Consider the following 15,390-nt stretch of genomic DNA (forward strand, 5'->3'; position numbering starts at 1 on the left):
CTGTTTCTTACAGCCATCCCCCGCCCGCTTCTTACAGCCAATTCCCGCCTGCAGCAGCTCCGACAAGCCACGCGGCTCATCGGAGCTGTTGACCCTTTAAATACCGCTGTCAATTCTGACAGCGGCATTTCAATGCCCCGACTCATGTTTAGGGATCTCGTATGGCCCCCCGCCATATAACAGTAAACCATTCTGAGACAATTCACGTTTGGGATTGCTTTTCATCCAAGGGAGTGGGTTCAACCCTAAATTTCACCCAAGAACACTGCCATCTATAAAGAAGGGCATTTAAACGTCTTCCAAAAACCGCCTTCTCCCAACCATCCAGAAGCAATGTAGTGATTAACAGTACTCTTTCCAGCATGATGGAGCTGCGTGTCACAAGGCAAAAGTGATAACCAAGTGGCTCGATAATTAAGCATTGAAATTTTGGGTCCATGGCCAGGAAACTCCCCATATCCAAATCCCATTAAGAGCATGTGGTCAATCCTCAAAAAGCAGGTGGACAAAACAAACACAAAATTGTGATAAACTCCAAGCATGGATTAGGCAAGAATGGGTTGCCAACAGTCAGGACTTGGGCCAGCAGCGAATATCCAGAATGCTAGAGCGAATTGCAAGAATCTTGAGAGAAAGAGGTTATAAAATTATCTATTTATATCCAGGTCCTTTGGCAATACCAGCTAATTGTGTATTGGCTTTTAGATCAAGGTCCTTCATGTGCACCTGTCAGCTCTTCTGAAAGGTCTGCTTCAGTAAATAATTGTATACCCCATACTATAACAATTCTGTAACATCTTGTCTTATTCTTATGAACTGTTCTGTTCCTGTTATTCCCACTACAAATTTATGAATAAATTGGGCATTACCAGTTTGGAGAGCTGGATAGAGGGGGGGGGGGGGGTTGTCCTAGGACACTCCTATAATGCTCAGTCAGTGCTGCCTATGTTAAGGCCCATTTACACACAAAGACAAACTTTCAAATGATTGAAAGATTGACAGTTTTAGCAATCATTTTGCATAAAGTGTTAATGGACACTAATGTCCATAAACACTTCATTAGCTTCCTTTGCATGTTAAGGGGCCTCCAGGAGCTGTTCGCAGAGCACAGCATGTGGTCTAAGCTCTACACACATGTCCAGTGTTCTCGCACGGGCTGTCGGCAGAATAAAATGTAATCTGACTCCTGTGCAGAACACAGCGTGCGGTCCCTGTTTCCCTCTTTCCGGCTTAACGATGGATTTTAAGATCACCTTAAAATCATTGCTCAGCCGAAGAGTGGAAGATGGCAGCGCTCACACGCAACGATTATCGCTCATATGCCATCATTTGAACGAATTTTGAGCAATAATCATTACATGTAAATGGACCTTTAGACAGTGTAAAGATATGCAGCTTTGATAAGGGGAACAGTAATACCCAGTTGTTAAATTTGTTTTGGTAAATCAAATTTTGTTAAGAGAATCAATGAAAAAAAAAAAATAAAAAGGTACAGTAAACTGAGAAGGGCAGCATACCCAGTACAATCAAGTATGTCCGAGTGACAAAAGACCATGAGTGCGTATAGGTAATCACATCCAGAACTGCCCATGAAATCGCTTTAGTTTTCAACTGAGCAAACACCAATTACTAAACAGGCGTAGAAACAAACACAAGGAGGGGGAGAGAAGGGGTTAAGCAGATGTCCACAATGTTCCATAGTACCAAGTGGTAGAAGCTCAGGATCTGTACCGCCATCCAACCACATATAACGTGGGAAAATTTCAAAACCTATCCCAGGGATCCCAAATAGCCCAAAAGGTCTCATATGTCTCATATGTGGTAGATGCAGGGGCAATCATGTCCTTGATACACATGATACCATTGAACTCCTTAGGCCAGCGCACTCTGGAGGGAGAGGAAGAAGACATCCAGAACCTGGGGATTACCAGACGCATAACTGCAAGGAAGCGATCAACAAAAAATAAACTTTTGATCCAAGCAATTTAACCTGAAAGGAAAGGTAATAGAGCAATTTGCTTTGAAATCTAAGTCTAGGGACCCTCCATATAGGTTTATTGTACAAGTTGGTAATATCCAGCCAGTGCGTGTTTGACTGCCAGCCTGACCAGTGTGCGGTACCATCTGGATAGAATTTTCTAACTGTTCTCTTGTATTCAGTTAGAGATGTACAGTTTGTGTGTTATCATGCAGGATTTCTCCCTGTCAGCCACGGATAGAGATTCCCAAGGCCTTGTCTCAGCTGGGGGCAAAAGAAGGAAGTCGAGTAGTCCCATCTTCCAGGAGCAACCCGTACAAAAGAGCAATCAAGTGTGGAGGGGCCTATGTACCAACACAGACATTCAAAAGGGAATTAAGTCCCTTAACAATGTTCCTCCACCCCTGATATAGTCAACGGACAAAACTAACCAACCAGTTGACCATAGACATAGCAAACACCCAGGGGCGGAGACCACAAACAAACTGCGGAAACAGTAGAAGAATACCACCCGAGAGCAGTTGAATGATGAGGATACCCTTAGATTGCATCCGGCCCAGAGGTCATTCTATCAATAGTCCGTGAAAGAACATGGGATGGCCAAAAACAGAGGACGACCCACTAGGAAGAGACTTCTGACACTCCCAGAATTTCAATAACATACTGAGCAACAAAAAGAGAAAGGATTTGCCCTAGTTGTCAATTTGGTTATACTATGCCTTACCAAAAGGTATTTATTCCACCCCCACCCCTCCTTTAATTGGCGTTTTTCATGCTCTGTTTTACAACTTAAACAGTTTTTTAGGGGAGGGGGAAGATTTGATTTACATAACATGTCAACTACTTTAAAAACGCAAGGTTTTTTTTGTACTATGACAAACATTTAGACACAACCCCCCCCCCCCCCCAAAACAACAAACATAGGACTTTAGCAGTAGGTCTATTGATCCTAATGAAGAAAATGGAGAGCAGAGGAACGCATGTATATCCTCCACTGCTCACCATTTCGGGACGCTCCGAGACTACAATTTACGAGTTGTTGTCAGACAACCCCTAAAAACTCGGCTTTCCTATTAATTAGTTAGGATAAGGCAGCCATAGGTACATACACTCTTACTGTCAGACTCCAATACTTTTCTCCTTACTGTTTCTCACTAGAAGATCACAACATGTTGGAGAAGGTTTTTAGCTATTTTCCATGCGTTAATTTTCCAGCATTTGGAATGAGATTTGCTAGCAGCCAACTTACCTTGTGGACACTTTTTGGATTCTCCAGCCATGCATAATACATCTCTTCCACATAGCTTGAGTTGCTACCACTTAAGAATGGCTCTTTGGCCCCAGATGAATGCACACAGCATCGTTGTATTGAAATCTTCGATGAGTCTTTCCGTTTTGCCAATAAGCCAATGCAACAAGGCTTTAACCTAACAGCGAATGTCCTGATCATCTTCTTTCAATTCGTGTTAGCCTAAAAATAAAAAATGAAAAACTTCAATCTTGCATCAAATATAAGTGTAATGGCACAGACACAGCAAGATTTCAATATATTTGCATTCCATTGTTTTAAACCTATATATTGATGCATTATTCCCATACAGCGCTGCAGACATTGCGCTGTGATGGCAGCTGAAGTACCTTCACGGTTTCACAGGACCATACTTCCATAGTATCTGCATTCTCCTATACAACATTTTTTTCATCCTGCTTACAACAGCCGCAGATGATTGGGAAATGGTTATACCTGCTCTCATATCATCAGTCCTGCTCTCATGGCCCTTTTACACAGGTCGATGATCGGGCCCGAACATTCATTTTCCTACTCACTGGTCCATGCGAGTATGCACACAACCAACCATAGAACAAGCATATGCTTGTTTGTTGGCTGGTGGAAGCTTTCATCAATTCATACAAAATGCTCACTCGTTGAATGCATTCTCGATTAACCATCGCTCAGCTGCATACTAAAAATCATTTTCCTATTTTACATATTTTAATGAGTGTCAACTAACATAACTAATGTCAACTGGCGCTCCTTACCAGGGGGCAGATTATTTGCCAATGTAAAATTACCCTTAGGCCTCATGTCCACTGACAGGTCAGATCCCACATGCGGGAGCCCACAGCGGTATCCGACCTTGCTAGCAGCGGCGTCTGCGCGTAACTCACACCTTTCCTTTTTTATACTGCGGATGGTCCGCACGGCTCGCCAGCACACATGTGCAGGACAGGTTTTTTTTCTTTTAAATCTCCTGCTTTTCCAGCAGAATCCATGGCCGGCCGCAGTGTTAACTGCGGATGGACCCTTGGGTCGGACGGCTTCCATTGACTTCAATGGAAGACGTTCTTTCTGGATCCACAGTAAAATGCAGCATGCTGCAATTTTTCATCCGTGAGCAAAAACCACAACTGGATTCCACTCGTGAACATTAAAAATCATTTTTCCATAGCATGCTATGGAGGGTTATTGCTGCAGAATTCAGAGAGGAATGCCTGCTCTGGAACTGCAGCAAAAATCCGCTTGTGGACATTGGGTCTTAGGCTAGCGACACAGCGGGTTTGTCACACCACAGGGGCATCTATAGGAATGCACTGAGTTATACAGTGCAACTGCTGCAACAGAATCTGCTAAAATTACTCTATATAAAAACCGACCATTATATCCTATGACTTGTCACCTGCAATGCAGAACTTTGATTCAGGAAGAAAAAAAAAAAAGGGCAACATAAGTAAATCAAAAAAGTTGGTTATGCACATAAAAGAGCTGTCAGCCGAAGGAGTATTTTGTTGACTGCTATTTTCTGCTATTGCAGCATAAACATGTATACTTAGCAGGGTAAGGAAGGAGGGGGGGGGGGGGGGGGGAAGAGATAATCGCCTGCCAAATACGCCAGGCAGTAATATCCTGTCCAATCAGAATCAGGTTTCATTCGTGTGAATTAGATAGTGGGAAGAATAACGGCTTATTCATATGGACTATTTTAACGTCTGTTTTCCAAAACTATTAGGCCAATTTCACACGGGCGACAAAATTGCGCGATTTTGGTGCGATGCGATAGGGTGAGAAAATCCATGTATGTTAAGCCCATGCTTTTCAATAGGTTCCTTCACATTAGCACCGTTTTCTCTGATGCTATCTTGCGAGGAAAAAAAAAAAATAGCGTCATGCTCTTTGTTGTTTCTATATATTCCATATTTTTTTAGCGTTTTTTTCAATTACGCTTTTTTTTAAGGCAACTGACGTAGATCTTCAAAGAGTTCCTGAAAATAGCCCAGAATTTGGGATCGAGAGTGAATAGCTTAAAAATTAGGGTTGCGTATTTGAAAGGAACAACCCAAATCAGAAACAGCAGGGACAAAATTCATGTTGTAATTGACAAAGCTGCATAAGATGGTACAAATCGTCAAAAGGGAGACTACAAACATAAGATTCCACTCCGATTGTCACCATGATCATCGTTAAAGCATGTGGTATCCGATTGTTGAGAAAGTTACATTATAAAGTGAGAGATTCCACATATTTATTAACAGCCAATAAGGCTTGAAAGACGTCAAAATCCCTTGTGGGAGAAAAACCAAGATCTTTGGATCTGTGATGGGGACAAAAATGAAAACTGGACATTGCGTTAAATGTGCGTTTTCCTTCTCTTGGATCTTTTATGTTTACGGCCCCGTATCCTGGTCCGTTTGATATAGAGAGGATGAAATATTAACATTATTAGGAGATATCTACTGCTTGAACTCCCTGCAGGGAACTGTCAAATACCCTCAGAAGCTGAAGTGTTGATGGAGTCCGAGGTATCTGTGTTCGAGAAACTGACTATAACTGCGTCTACCGTTCTCAGGGTTACGGTTCTTCCTCAAACTAGATTAAAGTTGGCGATTAGATTTCCTGTCTCCAAGGATATAGTTTTGCCAATGAGCATTCTCGACCCCCGACCTCCCTCCATACAAACTCTGAACCTCAAGGACTCAAACGTATGTCCTGTAGTTTTAATGGGTTAAAGAGTACCTGTACTTTTGTTTTTGATGTCTTGATATATATAAAGTTTTATATTTTCAGATTAGAGGGCGCAAATAGTGACGGTTTTTGTTGGCGTCAGCGGTGGGTAATTTTCTTTATGTATATTTTTATTCTGTCACTTTTTAACTATTTTTTACCATCTATGACATTACGTCATAAGACCTCTGGGGGCCATTCACAATGGTTTTTTTTTATTTCACTGCATACTTTTCCACTATAGCTGGGGCATCCATAGGAGGCCCAGTTACAGGGGAAACATCCCCTTGTAGTGACACTAATCACTAACAGAGCTGATCTGGGTCTGCTAGAACCCTGCTGCTCTGCTGTGACAGAGGGCATGCAGCAGTCACGTGATCACTGAGTCACATAGTGGAAATAATACTTAGTTTCATTCTTTAGTACATAGCACTCATTGAACACTATGTAGCATGGAAAGTAGAAGTCAGGAGTGGTTATGTTGGTCCTTAAGGGGTAAAAAAAATAAACAAAATGAGCACACTGGTCCTTAGAAGGTCTTAAAATTAAGCAAATACAACCTCAGATGAACAGATGACAAATTATGCCATGTCATTTAACAAAACCAGGTCAAAATGCAGAAGCAGTGTGTGAAAAACGAAGTACACCCTTACAGCAGCCATAGGAATTAGGAGGTTAAGTAGCAACAAGATGCTACTAATCAAATGCCTTAACGGATCAGCAGATATTCTGACCACAGCTAGAAGAGCAGAAGTTTGGGCAGTTTGCTAGTTTTGAGCATCCAGGCATGTATAAACACAATTCCAAAGAGGAAAGACATTAACAACGATCTTAGAGAAGCAATTTCTGCTGACGATCAATCTGGGACGGGTTAGAACGCCATTTCCAAACAATTTGGAGTCCATCATTCTACAGTGCTAAAAATTATTCATGGGGATGGGGGAACATTCAAGACAGTTGACAATCTTTGCAGGAGTGGATGTCCCAGCAACTTAACTGCAGGGTCAGATATTACATAGCACACAGAAACTGCAAAAGAACCAAAGGCTACATTTCAGACTTTAAAGGCCTCAGTTATGTTAAAGGGGTTTTCCAAGTAGTGGTTTTTTTTTGTGAAACCCTGTTTCCGATACAGTAAAATAACTGGCATATACTCACCACTCCCCACTGTTCCCCGCTGCCGAGTCCTCTGCTTTGGCGTTTGTTTATATGCTGCAGTCCTGCCTGTTTACAGAATGTCACAGGCACTGCAGCCAATAACACTGCTCAATAGTCAATTGCTGTACTCAGCAATTGGCTGTAGCAACTGGGGCAGCCTATAAACAGGACGTCAGAGGGGAGACCCAGAGCACTGGGGAGAGACCCCTTTAAAATGTACAATTTCCTGGCAATTAAAAAAAAGACTGAACAAGTTTGGCTTGTTTGGAAGGGATGCCAGGAGAAAGCCTCAATTTTCGGTGACCAAGTCACGGCTGCTTCTTCCGTTTATGCCCCCGTTCAGACGGCGCGGATGCGGCAAGTATGTGGAGTCCAATGCATCAGGTGGTCGCGTATATCGGCTGGCCGTGAATACGCAGCCGATATACGCTCCTGTTATAAAAGCTCTAAATAGAACACATCAACACAACAAATGTTTGTTAAGTTGCATCTGAACAAAGCACAAGACTTCTGGATACAATGTCCTTCGGTCAGACAAGGCGAGAGTGGAGCCATAGTGCCCATCGCCACATTTGGCGAAAAAACAAACAGCATATTAGCACAAAGACCTCATACCAACTCCTAAGCACAGTGGTGAAAGGTTGAAGATTTGGGTTCGTCTTGCAGGCACAAAACCTAGGCAAGTGGCAGTCATTGGTATATAGAGGAGTTCAGGGTCCACTCAAAAGTATTCTAGAGTCAGATGTGAGCCCATCTATCCAAAAGCTAAAGCTTGACTAAAACTGGGTCATGCAACTGAAGAATGATCCCAAGCACAGGAGCAAATCTACATCAGAATGGCTGAAAAAGAAAAGAATCAAAAGTGTTGCAATGACCGAGTAAAAGTCCAGAGCTCAAACTAATTGAAATGTTGTGGATGGAGCTGAAGAAAGCCGTGCCAAACAAATGCCACAAAGCTCAATGAACTGAAGCAACGTTGTAAAGACGAATGGGCCAGAATTCCTCCAGAATGATGTAAGAGACTGAGAAAGTCATGCAGAAAATGTGTCAGACAGACAGATGTGGATCTGCCTTTCCGGTTTAGCTGTGGACTACGGTCCCCTGTCCACGGCCATGATGGAATATCGCTAGCGATATTCCGCCGCGGGGGAGCAAGAAGGAGAGCTGTCAGGCTCACGCGGAGAATCGTGGCATGCCTCGATTTGAATCCCATGAGCGGAAATTCGCTACGATTCTCCGCTCGTGGACAGGGGGTCTGCGCTTTCCATAGCAACGCTATGGAAAGCGGTCACTACGTTCCCCACTGCCAGATTATCACAGCGGGTAACGCAATGAACTATTATCCGTGGACAGGCAGCCTACCTGTGATTGGAGCTCCTCGAGAACTTCGGTTTTCATGCTTAACCACGTGGGACATAGCTTGGGGATCCCGCAGCAAAGCTGAATACACAGATAATCCCGGTTGTGTGACTGCTGATGCTGTACTGGGCCAAGGCAAGGTACCTGAAGGTCTGATTAGGTGTGTTGGTATAAGACAGGCTAGAGCTAGGGCTGGCAGCACAGGTGAGGAAACAAGGTTCAGGCTGCAGGTTAGAGCAGCCAGCAGACAAAGCAAAGTACTTAATTTTTCACATACTGCTTCTGTAGTTTGGCCTAGTTTTGGTTAAACAATGACATGGTATATATTTGTCATATGTACCCAATTTTTAAACCCTACAAGGACCAGATTTTTAAAAAATTATGTCCCAAAACATAAAACAGTAGAATTCAAAGAGGGTACTTAGTCGAAAAATGTATACAGACATGAAAAAGCCATTTGTGATACAATCTTTGACCAGGAGGAACAAGTACTTTTCAGCTACGTGACGCAATTCAGGTCTTACAGCGTGTTTGACGACATCAGGACACAATGATATTCAAATCCCTTCCCCCATTGCTGCATCTGGGGGTGGAGCACAGTTCATCTAGCAGTGAATGACACTTTCCCATATGAATGGGAAAAGAAAAGACCCATAATGATAGACAACCGAATTGCTGATTTGTTGCAGATCAATTAAATAAGTAAAATGTCCAGGAACTTTGAACAGAAACACAGTTTCGACCGGTTCGCGCAGTTACATGTTGATACTGAAATAATTGTCAAAGTTATCTATACGTTAAAGGGGTTGTCTCGCGCCAAAACGGGGTTGTTTTTTTTCCATAGGCCCCCCGTTCGGCGCAGGACAACCCCAAAGGATGTGTTAAAAAAAAAAAAATGTTATTACTTACCCGAATCCCCGCTCTGCGACGTCTTCCTTCTTCCTTCACCAAGATGGCTGCTGGGATCTTCACCCACGATGCACCGCGGGTCTTCTCCCATGGTGCACCATGGGCTCTGTGCGGTCCATTGCCGATTCCAGCCTCCTGATTGGCTGGAATCGGCACACGTGACGGGGCGGAGCTACGAGAACCAGCTCTCCAGCACGAGCAGCCCCATTCACCAGGAAGAAGACCGCACAGCGCAAGCGCGTCTAAAAAAGCAAGATGACATCAGAATTAGACGGATCCATGGCGACGGGGACGCCAGCAACGGAGCAGGTAAGTGAATAACTTCTGTATGGCTCATATTTAATGCACGATGTACATTACAAAGTGCATTAATATGGCCATACGGAAGTGTATAACCCCACTTGCTGCCGTGAGACAACCCCTTTAATGCATTTTGAAGGAAACACTTGACAGATTGTTAATGTCCATGTATGGAAACCAAAATGAAAATGTTAAATAAAGAATTTAAAAAATAAATAAATAAAAATAAGTAAAATGTAAACCATGTAACCGAGTACCACCAGACAAAGCAATGGTAAGACTTACAGTGGAACGGTGAATGCTTCGAATCATTCATTCCTGCAAGGCGAACCTTTGTAAGTTACAGCATACATGTACTAAAAGTGCTGATTTTATTTATTTTACACGTTTTACAGAATATGTGGTATTTCTGTATTAAGCTTAGTGTTCAGACCTGTGCTAAATTCATGTACAGATAATTAATAACATCAGGACGATAACTTGATGTTCAATACGTTAGGAATTAATTACAATCTACTATGCTGCTCTATATCAAGGTATCGGAATGTGCCAGTTGTGTTAATGATTACTACATCTGGAGGTCCTGGGTTAACTAGCTGATCTGTTAGTTAACATGGACCCGTCTGGTTCCCCCATGTCTGTTGTAGTCAATACCCCTATTCTTCATGAAATAACAGTTCTAGAGCATCTTTACTTAGAACGCTGCATTGTGCCGTTCCTATGTTTCTCCTAGAAATTGATGGACAACCGGGTGTTACCAGGTGGGAGAATGAACATGATCAGACTGTGTAGGGGCAATCAGTGCTGCCAGTCTCAGACTGTGTAGGGGCAATCAGTGCTGCCAGTCTCAGACTGTGTAGGGGCAATCAGTGCTGCCAGTCTCAGACTGTGTAGGGGCAAGGAGTGTTACCAATCATTGTCTGTTGTCTGTTCTTTATGCACGGCCAAATGACTGGACCAAACTGCACCAAGCCTGCCACATAGGCCAATCGGGCACTTGGGAAGGCTTTAGAGCGGGTTTCAGCTCTCTAGGACCTACTGTTCGACACATTCACAAAAATTTGCATTAAAAAAAAGCAAAGATGAGCTGAAAATCCACGTAAAACCTGCTGATTTACCCATGCGGCTAATTTGCTGTTTGTGTGTACTTAAAACCATTGGTGCTGTTAGGATGTTGGCTTCATATCAGCAGCAAATAAACAGTTACACAGAAATAGACCCACGCGAAGCCGTGTAATAATCCTACATTTCTAGGTCGAATAACATAGGTATGACAGAGTTCTAAGAAAACGGTTTCAGAATGGCTACATTATGTGGAATCCAAGCATTTGCTAAATTAGACACATTAAACAGCTGACAGGTCCTGTTTAAATTAGCTTTTCCATACCTTCCAGAATCTTACCACATTTATACATTTAGGGACTGCCAGAACCCAGTTAACAGAAATAGTTTATACTCATATACTAAATAGCGGGGCTGGGACATGTCAGCACTGTTTACTGTGATTGGCCCTGTGCACCACATACATTAGGGGTCAGATGCCCCCAGTTCAGGCTGCATGGAGCTGAATGAGGTCACTGAATGTATCAGAAGAAGTGGTTACATATCCCCTTACATCTAGAGGAAAGAAGTTTCTACACCAACATATAAGGGGTTCTTTACTGTAAGAGCAGTGGGACCGTAGAACACTCTGCCTGAGGACGTGGGGATGGCAAATTTACTAAAAGTACAAGAGGGGTCTGGACACCTTTCTTGAGCGATACAATATTATGTTATAATCATTAATAACTTCAGAAGGATGGGTGATCCGGGGATTATTCCAATCACCAGATTGGAGGTGGGAAGGAATTTTTTCCCTTATATGTGGAAAATTGGCTTCTACCTCAATGGTTGGTCTTATATACTATGTTACTATAAACAGAGTACTAGACTCTGGAGAAAGCCACCATTTAAAGGGAGGGAAGTCCACTATGGTAAACTGGGGAGGTTGGGTGGCTGTTATCACTGAGCCAATTAGAGGGGACAAACTTGTGCCTAGTAGGAAAGTGGATATTGCCATATTTGTTGGGGAATGGGAAACACAGCTTTTCCCATAAGAGTCAAGAGGGCACTGCTGTAAGTATTGAGGAAAGTTTTATTCTGATGACCAGGGAGGTCAAACCCTCATGCAACACACCAGGCTGGCTAATACTTTCCTGCTTGCAGAGCATTTGCAACTTTAGACAACTCAAAGACTTAGATTCATCGTCTATTTATTAGTATGACTTGTTTTTTCAAGACTTCAAAATGAATTCTCGCTGATCAAGCTTCTTTGGGGACCTTTGTTGACAACGATCTGCTCCTCCGATTGCCAACTTGTACAAAAACCAAGGCTATAAATGATGCCACTACTCAGAACACGACCCATCTGCAGCAATTAAAGGTCTCTGATTTATATATGGAGCGCTGCGCTGCCAAAAGATCCATTTTCACTTTTTAATTTTATGTAACAATTTTCTGGCAATGCTTTCCATTTCTCAGCAATAGTGTGCCCAAAATAATAAAATGACACATATTCATTATGATAAAAGATTGCAGCTCAGCCCGCAGAACAGCAGAACTTAATTTGATTTCATTAACTAAATGGAGCCAAGAGAGGGCTTAGGTAGGTCCAGGAGAATTTATTTTCCTTAGGACAAATGGAAACGGAGTGCGTGTGTCATCTTTCTCAAGGCCATTCAGTGATGCCAGGAAAAATACATACTAAGCGCACCGCGCATTGGGTCGCCATCAGCACGCCATGGAAGGAAGGTTACAAAAAGAACCTGAAGATTCTAGAAATAAGTGAGGAGCAATTGAATCTTTATAAAAAAATAAAATAAAAAAATTTTGTGCAACTTTCCTAAAATTAAAGGGGTTGTCCTTGGGGGGGGGGGGGGGGGGGGAAATCAATCAATAAGAAAGCTACTCAACCATAAAAGTTGTCACACTCGCCCTCGCTCGCATTGCTCTGGAGGCCAGCTCCCGTGACTTTGCACGTCCTGCTGCAGTGATGACATCACAGCAGTGACATGTGACCGCTGCAGCCAACCAACTGCTCACTTCAGCTGAATTGGACAGCTCCAGCGCTCCCCTCACCTCTGAAGTCTTCTTACACCCTCTAGTGAGCGCAGTGCTGTTGGTCAGGTGATGCCACTTTCACGTCACATGACAAGCGGTGCTGTGCTCACTAGAGGCCGTCAGGTGATGGGTGAAGGGGGTGCCAACAATGTGAAGACTTCGGAGGCGAGGGCTGAATCTGCTGAAATTAGCTGTGGATGCACATGATTTCAAGTCAAAATCCACACAAATGGCGCAAATTTTAACTTATATAGAATTCCTTCCGTGTAAATGTACCCTGAATGGCGCGGCTTTATGCCATGTAGGGACTGGTGCCTAGCACACATTCAGAGGTAGCAGAATTAGTGCGGATTTTCTGTAGCAGAAATTTGGCCCCATTGGTGTGGTGTGGGGGGGGAGGGGGGGGGGAAATCGCAGCACGCTCTATTTCAGTGTGGATCCCTCCCGGACGGCCATACAGAGACCTGCTGTAGACACCACAGCTATACGGAGGAGGATGGCACAGGTGCAAACTACTGATGAACAACCACACACACACTCCTACCACATAATGGGGGGCTGCGGAGTATTAGACCCAGATTCACAGAAAATAAAACCTACCCTGAAAATATAACCTAGTTACAGATACAAAAAAATTATTATCGGGAATGCATTGGGTGCGTGAAAAAGGACGTAAGAACATGATTGCTGCATTTTTACAACACTTTTGCGGGTCAGCCAAGTCAATCCCCGAGGTCTGTGTGTGAGTGGTTGTCATCAGTATATTGTATCGTTGCGGTGCCCCTCCCCCATGGGGTGTACACCCGTCCTCGATTCTGTAAGCATGGCCGCCTGCTGGCATTTCTGAATTGATGTCTTGATCTGGTTTGGAAGAATTTGGGAGCCACCGACCAGCCGCAGCGGTAACCACGTTATTATGGCGGTATTAGCCGGAGATACTGTCAGAAAAGAGGCCCGAGGCGACAAGACGTGCGGCGGGTTACTAGATGGCGCTCCTGTATTATGTAGAAGGCACCAGTCTGATAAATGTTGCTCTTCTGCCCCCATTGTGTACATCATTGTCAAGGCCTGCGGGCCGAACCCGACCCACCACGTCACTTCAGGAGGCCCGGCTCTCCGCTTGACCCGGAGGACGCAGCTAGTGCCTGGCAGATGGGGCGGCACAGTACAGGAGCGGCTGCCATCATGGATTCTGAGTTTTGGCAGCCCACAGGCGACGGACCAGCGCCAACCCCTACTAGACCCCCCAGCCGCCCGCCGTGGTACGAAGCTAAAGATGTAAAAGCTAAAAGGGTAGAAACCATCCTAGTGCAGAGCGCGCCGGCCGTGTGAGGGGGAGGGGCACTTGGGGGTCATTCACACCGGCGCATGCGGTCTGTGAAATACTCAGCGTTTTCATGGACAGAAGCCGTACACATTCACTGCGGAGTCGGACCTTCTTGCCGCATATTTACTGCAGTTTTCATGTGCGCAAAACCCCCAGCAAGAACGGCATGCAGATCTTCTGACTTCATGTGTAAATACACAGCGGATCCTCAGGGATCTACTGCACTGCCCGGTGATGGCAGGCGGCGATACCGGCCAATATAGGGCGTGTAATACAGAAGGGCGAGGACGAAGAGATACCCATACTCCCCTCTCCGGATCCGCCACAAGTCTCTGCTAGCGAGCCGGCCCGAATGCGCAGTGCAGCACCATGACGCGCCGGCGGTGACACAATTTCCCGTGATACTTCCGCTGTGCTCACAGCATGGAGTATTGCGGGGCGGACGGATTACATTGACTACAATGGACGCCGTCCGTGCGATTGACCGCGATGAGTAGAACATGCTGCGATTCTACGCTGCGGGCAGGGGAGAATCTGTGAACATAGCGGGTGTCTGACGGCAAATCCCACAGCGATTATCCGTCCGCGGGCATTCGGCCTTAATCTGTGCGTAATACGGAGCCCGTACACCTGGGAGGAGCCCGTAGAAACGACCTTCAGGTGAGCAGAATGCTGACGAGGAGCGCGCCCCCTGCTGTGTAGGCAGAGTACTGCTTGTAGCCCCCCGGGGTGACCCTCAGCCACGGACAGAACACCTGCAGCCTGTGACCCGCCCGCCGTCTTACCGCCTCCCAGCCCCGCGCTGTCCCGGCGCCCCGACACCCGGTTACCTGAGGCCAGACTCCCGCCGAGACCTCCGTGCCGCCGGCCGCTGACGTCACACATGGGGCGGGGCACTCCGCGGCCTCGGCGCTGTCCTCGGTGCTGGCGGGCCTGAAGTCTCCTGTAGGGGGCGTACAGCACGCCCGGTCCGCCCTGTGGCCGGGCTACTCACCTACAGCCGCTCCCTCAGTGCCGGGGACCAGCAGCACGTCTGCCGCCCCAGGTGTGTCACCAGGCGTCTGCTGCCCCAGCTGAGGGAGCAGTCAGTAGTGACGGGTGCCATGTTGTCAGCACCGGGCTGATACTGATGGATAGGCAACCCTTCCCCTAGGGAGCGTGCCGGCCGTGTTTTACGTTACGCTGTGAGGTTCCGTCTCAGGTGCCGAAAACAGCGCAATGACCGACCAAACGGACACAACGTAACCGGTCATTAGTGAG

General features: G+C 45.3%; 1 protein-coding gene across 2 annotated transcripts in view; it reads right to left on the bottom strand.

The window, feature by feature from the left end:
• OGDHL (oxoglutarate dehydrogenase L) overlaps nucleotides 1-15,051 on the bottom strand; it is a 92,000-nt gene extending 76,949 nt beyond the window's left edge. For both annotated transcript variants that reach the window (XM_066600418.1, XM_066600419.1), the window contains exons 1-2: nucleotides 14,961-15,051; nucleotides 3,228-3,449 (exon numbers count right to left, since the gene is read on the bottom strand). In XM_066600418.1, coding sequence (XP_066456515.1) covers nucleotides 3,228-3,428 — 201 coding nt within the window. In that variant the 5' untranslated portion in view covers nucleotides 3,429-3,449; nucleotides 14,961-15,051. The remainder of the gene's footprint in view (nucleotides 1-3,227; nucleotides 3,450-14,960) is intronic.
• Between the last annotated feature and the right edge of the window lie 339 nt (nucleotides 15,052-15,390).

The sequence above is a fragment of the Eleutherodactylus coqui genome, chromosome 4, assembly GCF_035609145.1.
Source record: "Eleutherodactylus coqui strain aEleCoq1 chromosome 4, aEleCoq1.hap1, whole genome shotgun sequence".
NCBI lineage: Eukaryota > Metazoa > Chordata > Amphibia > Anura > Eleutherodactylidae > Eleutherodactylus > Eleutherodactylus coqui.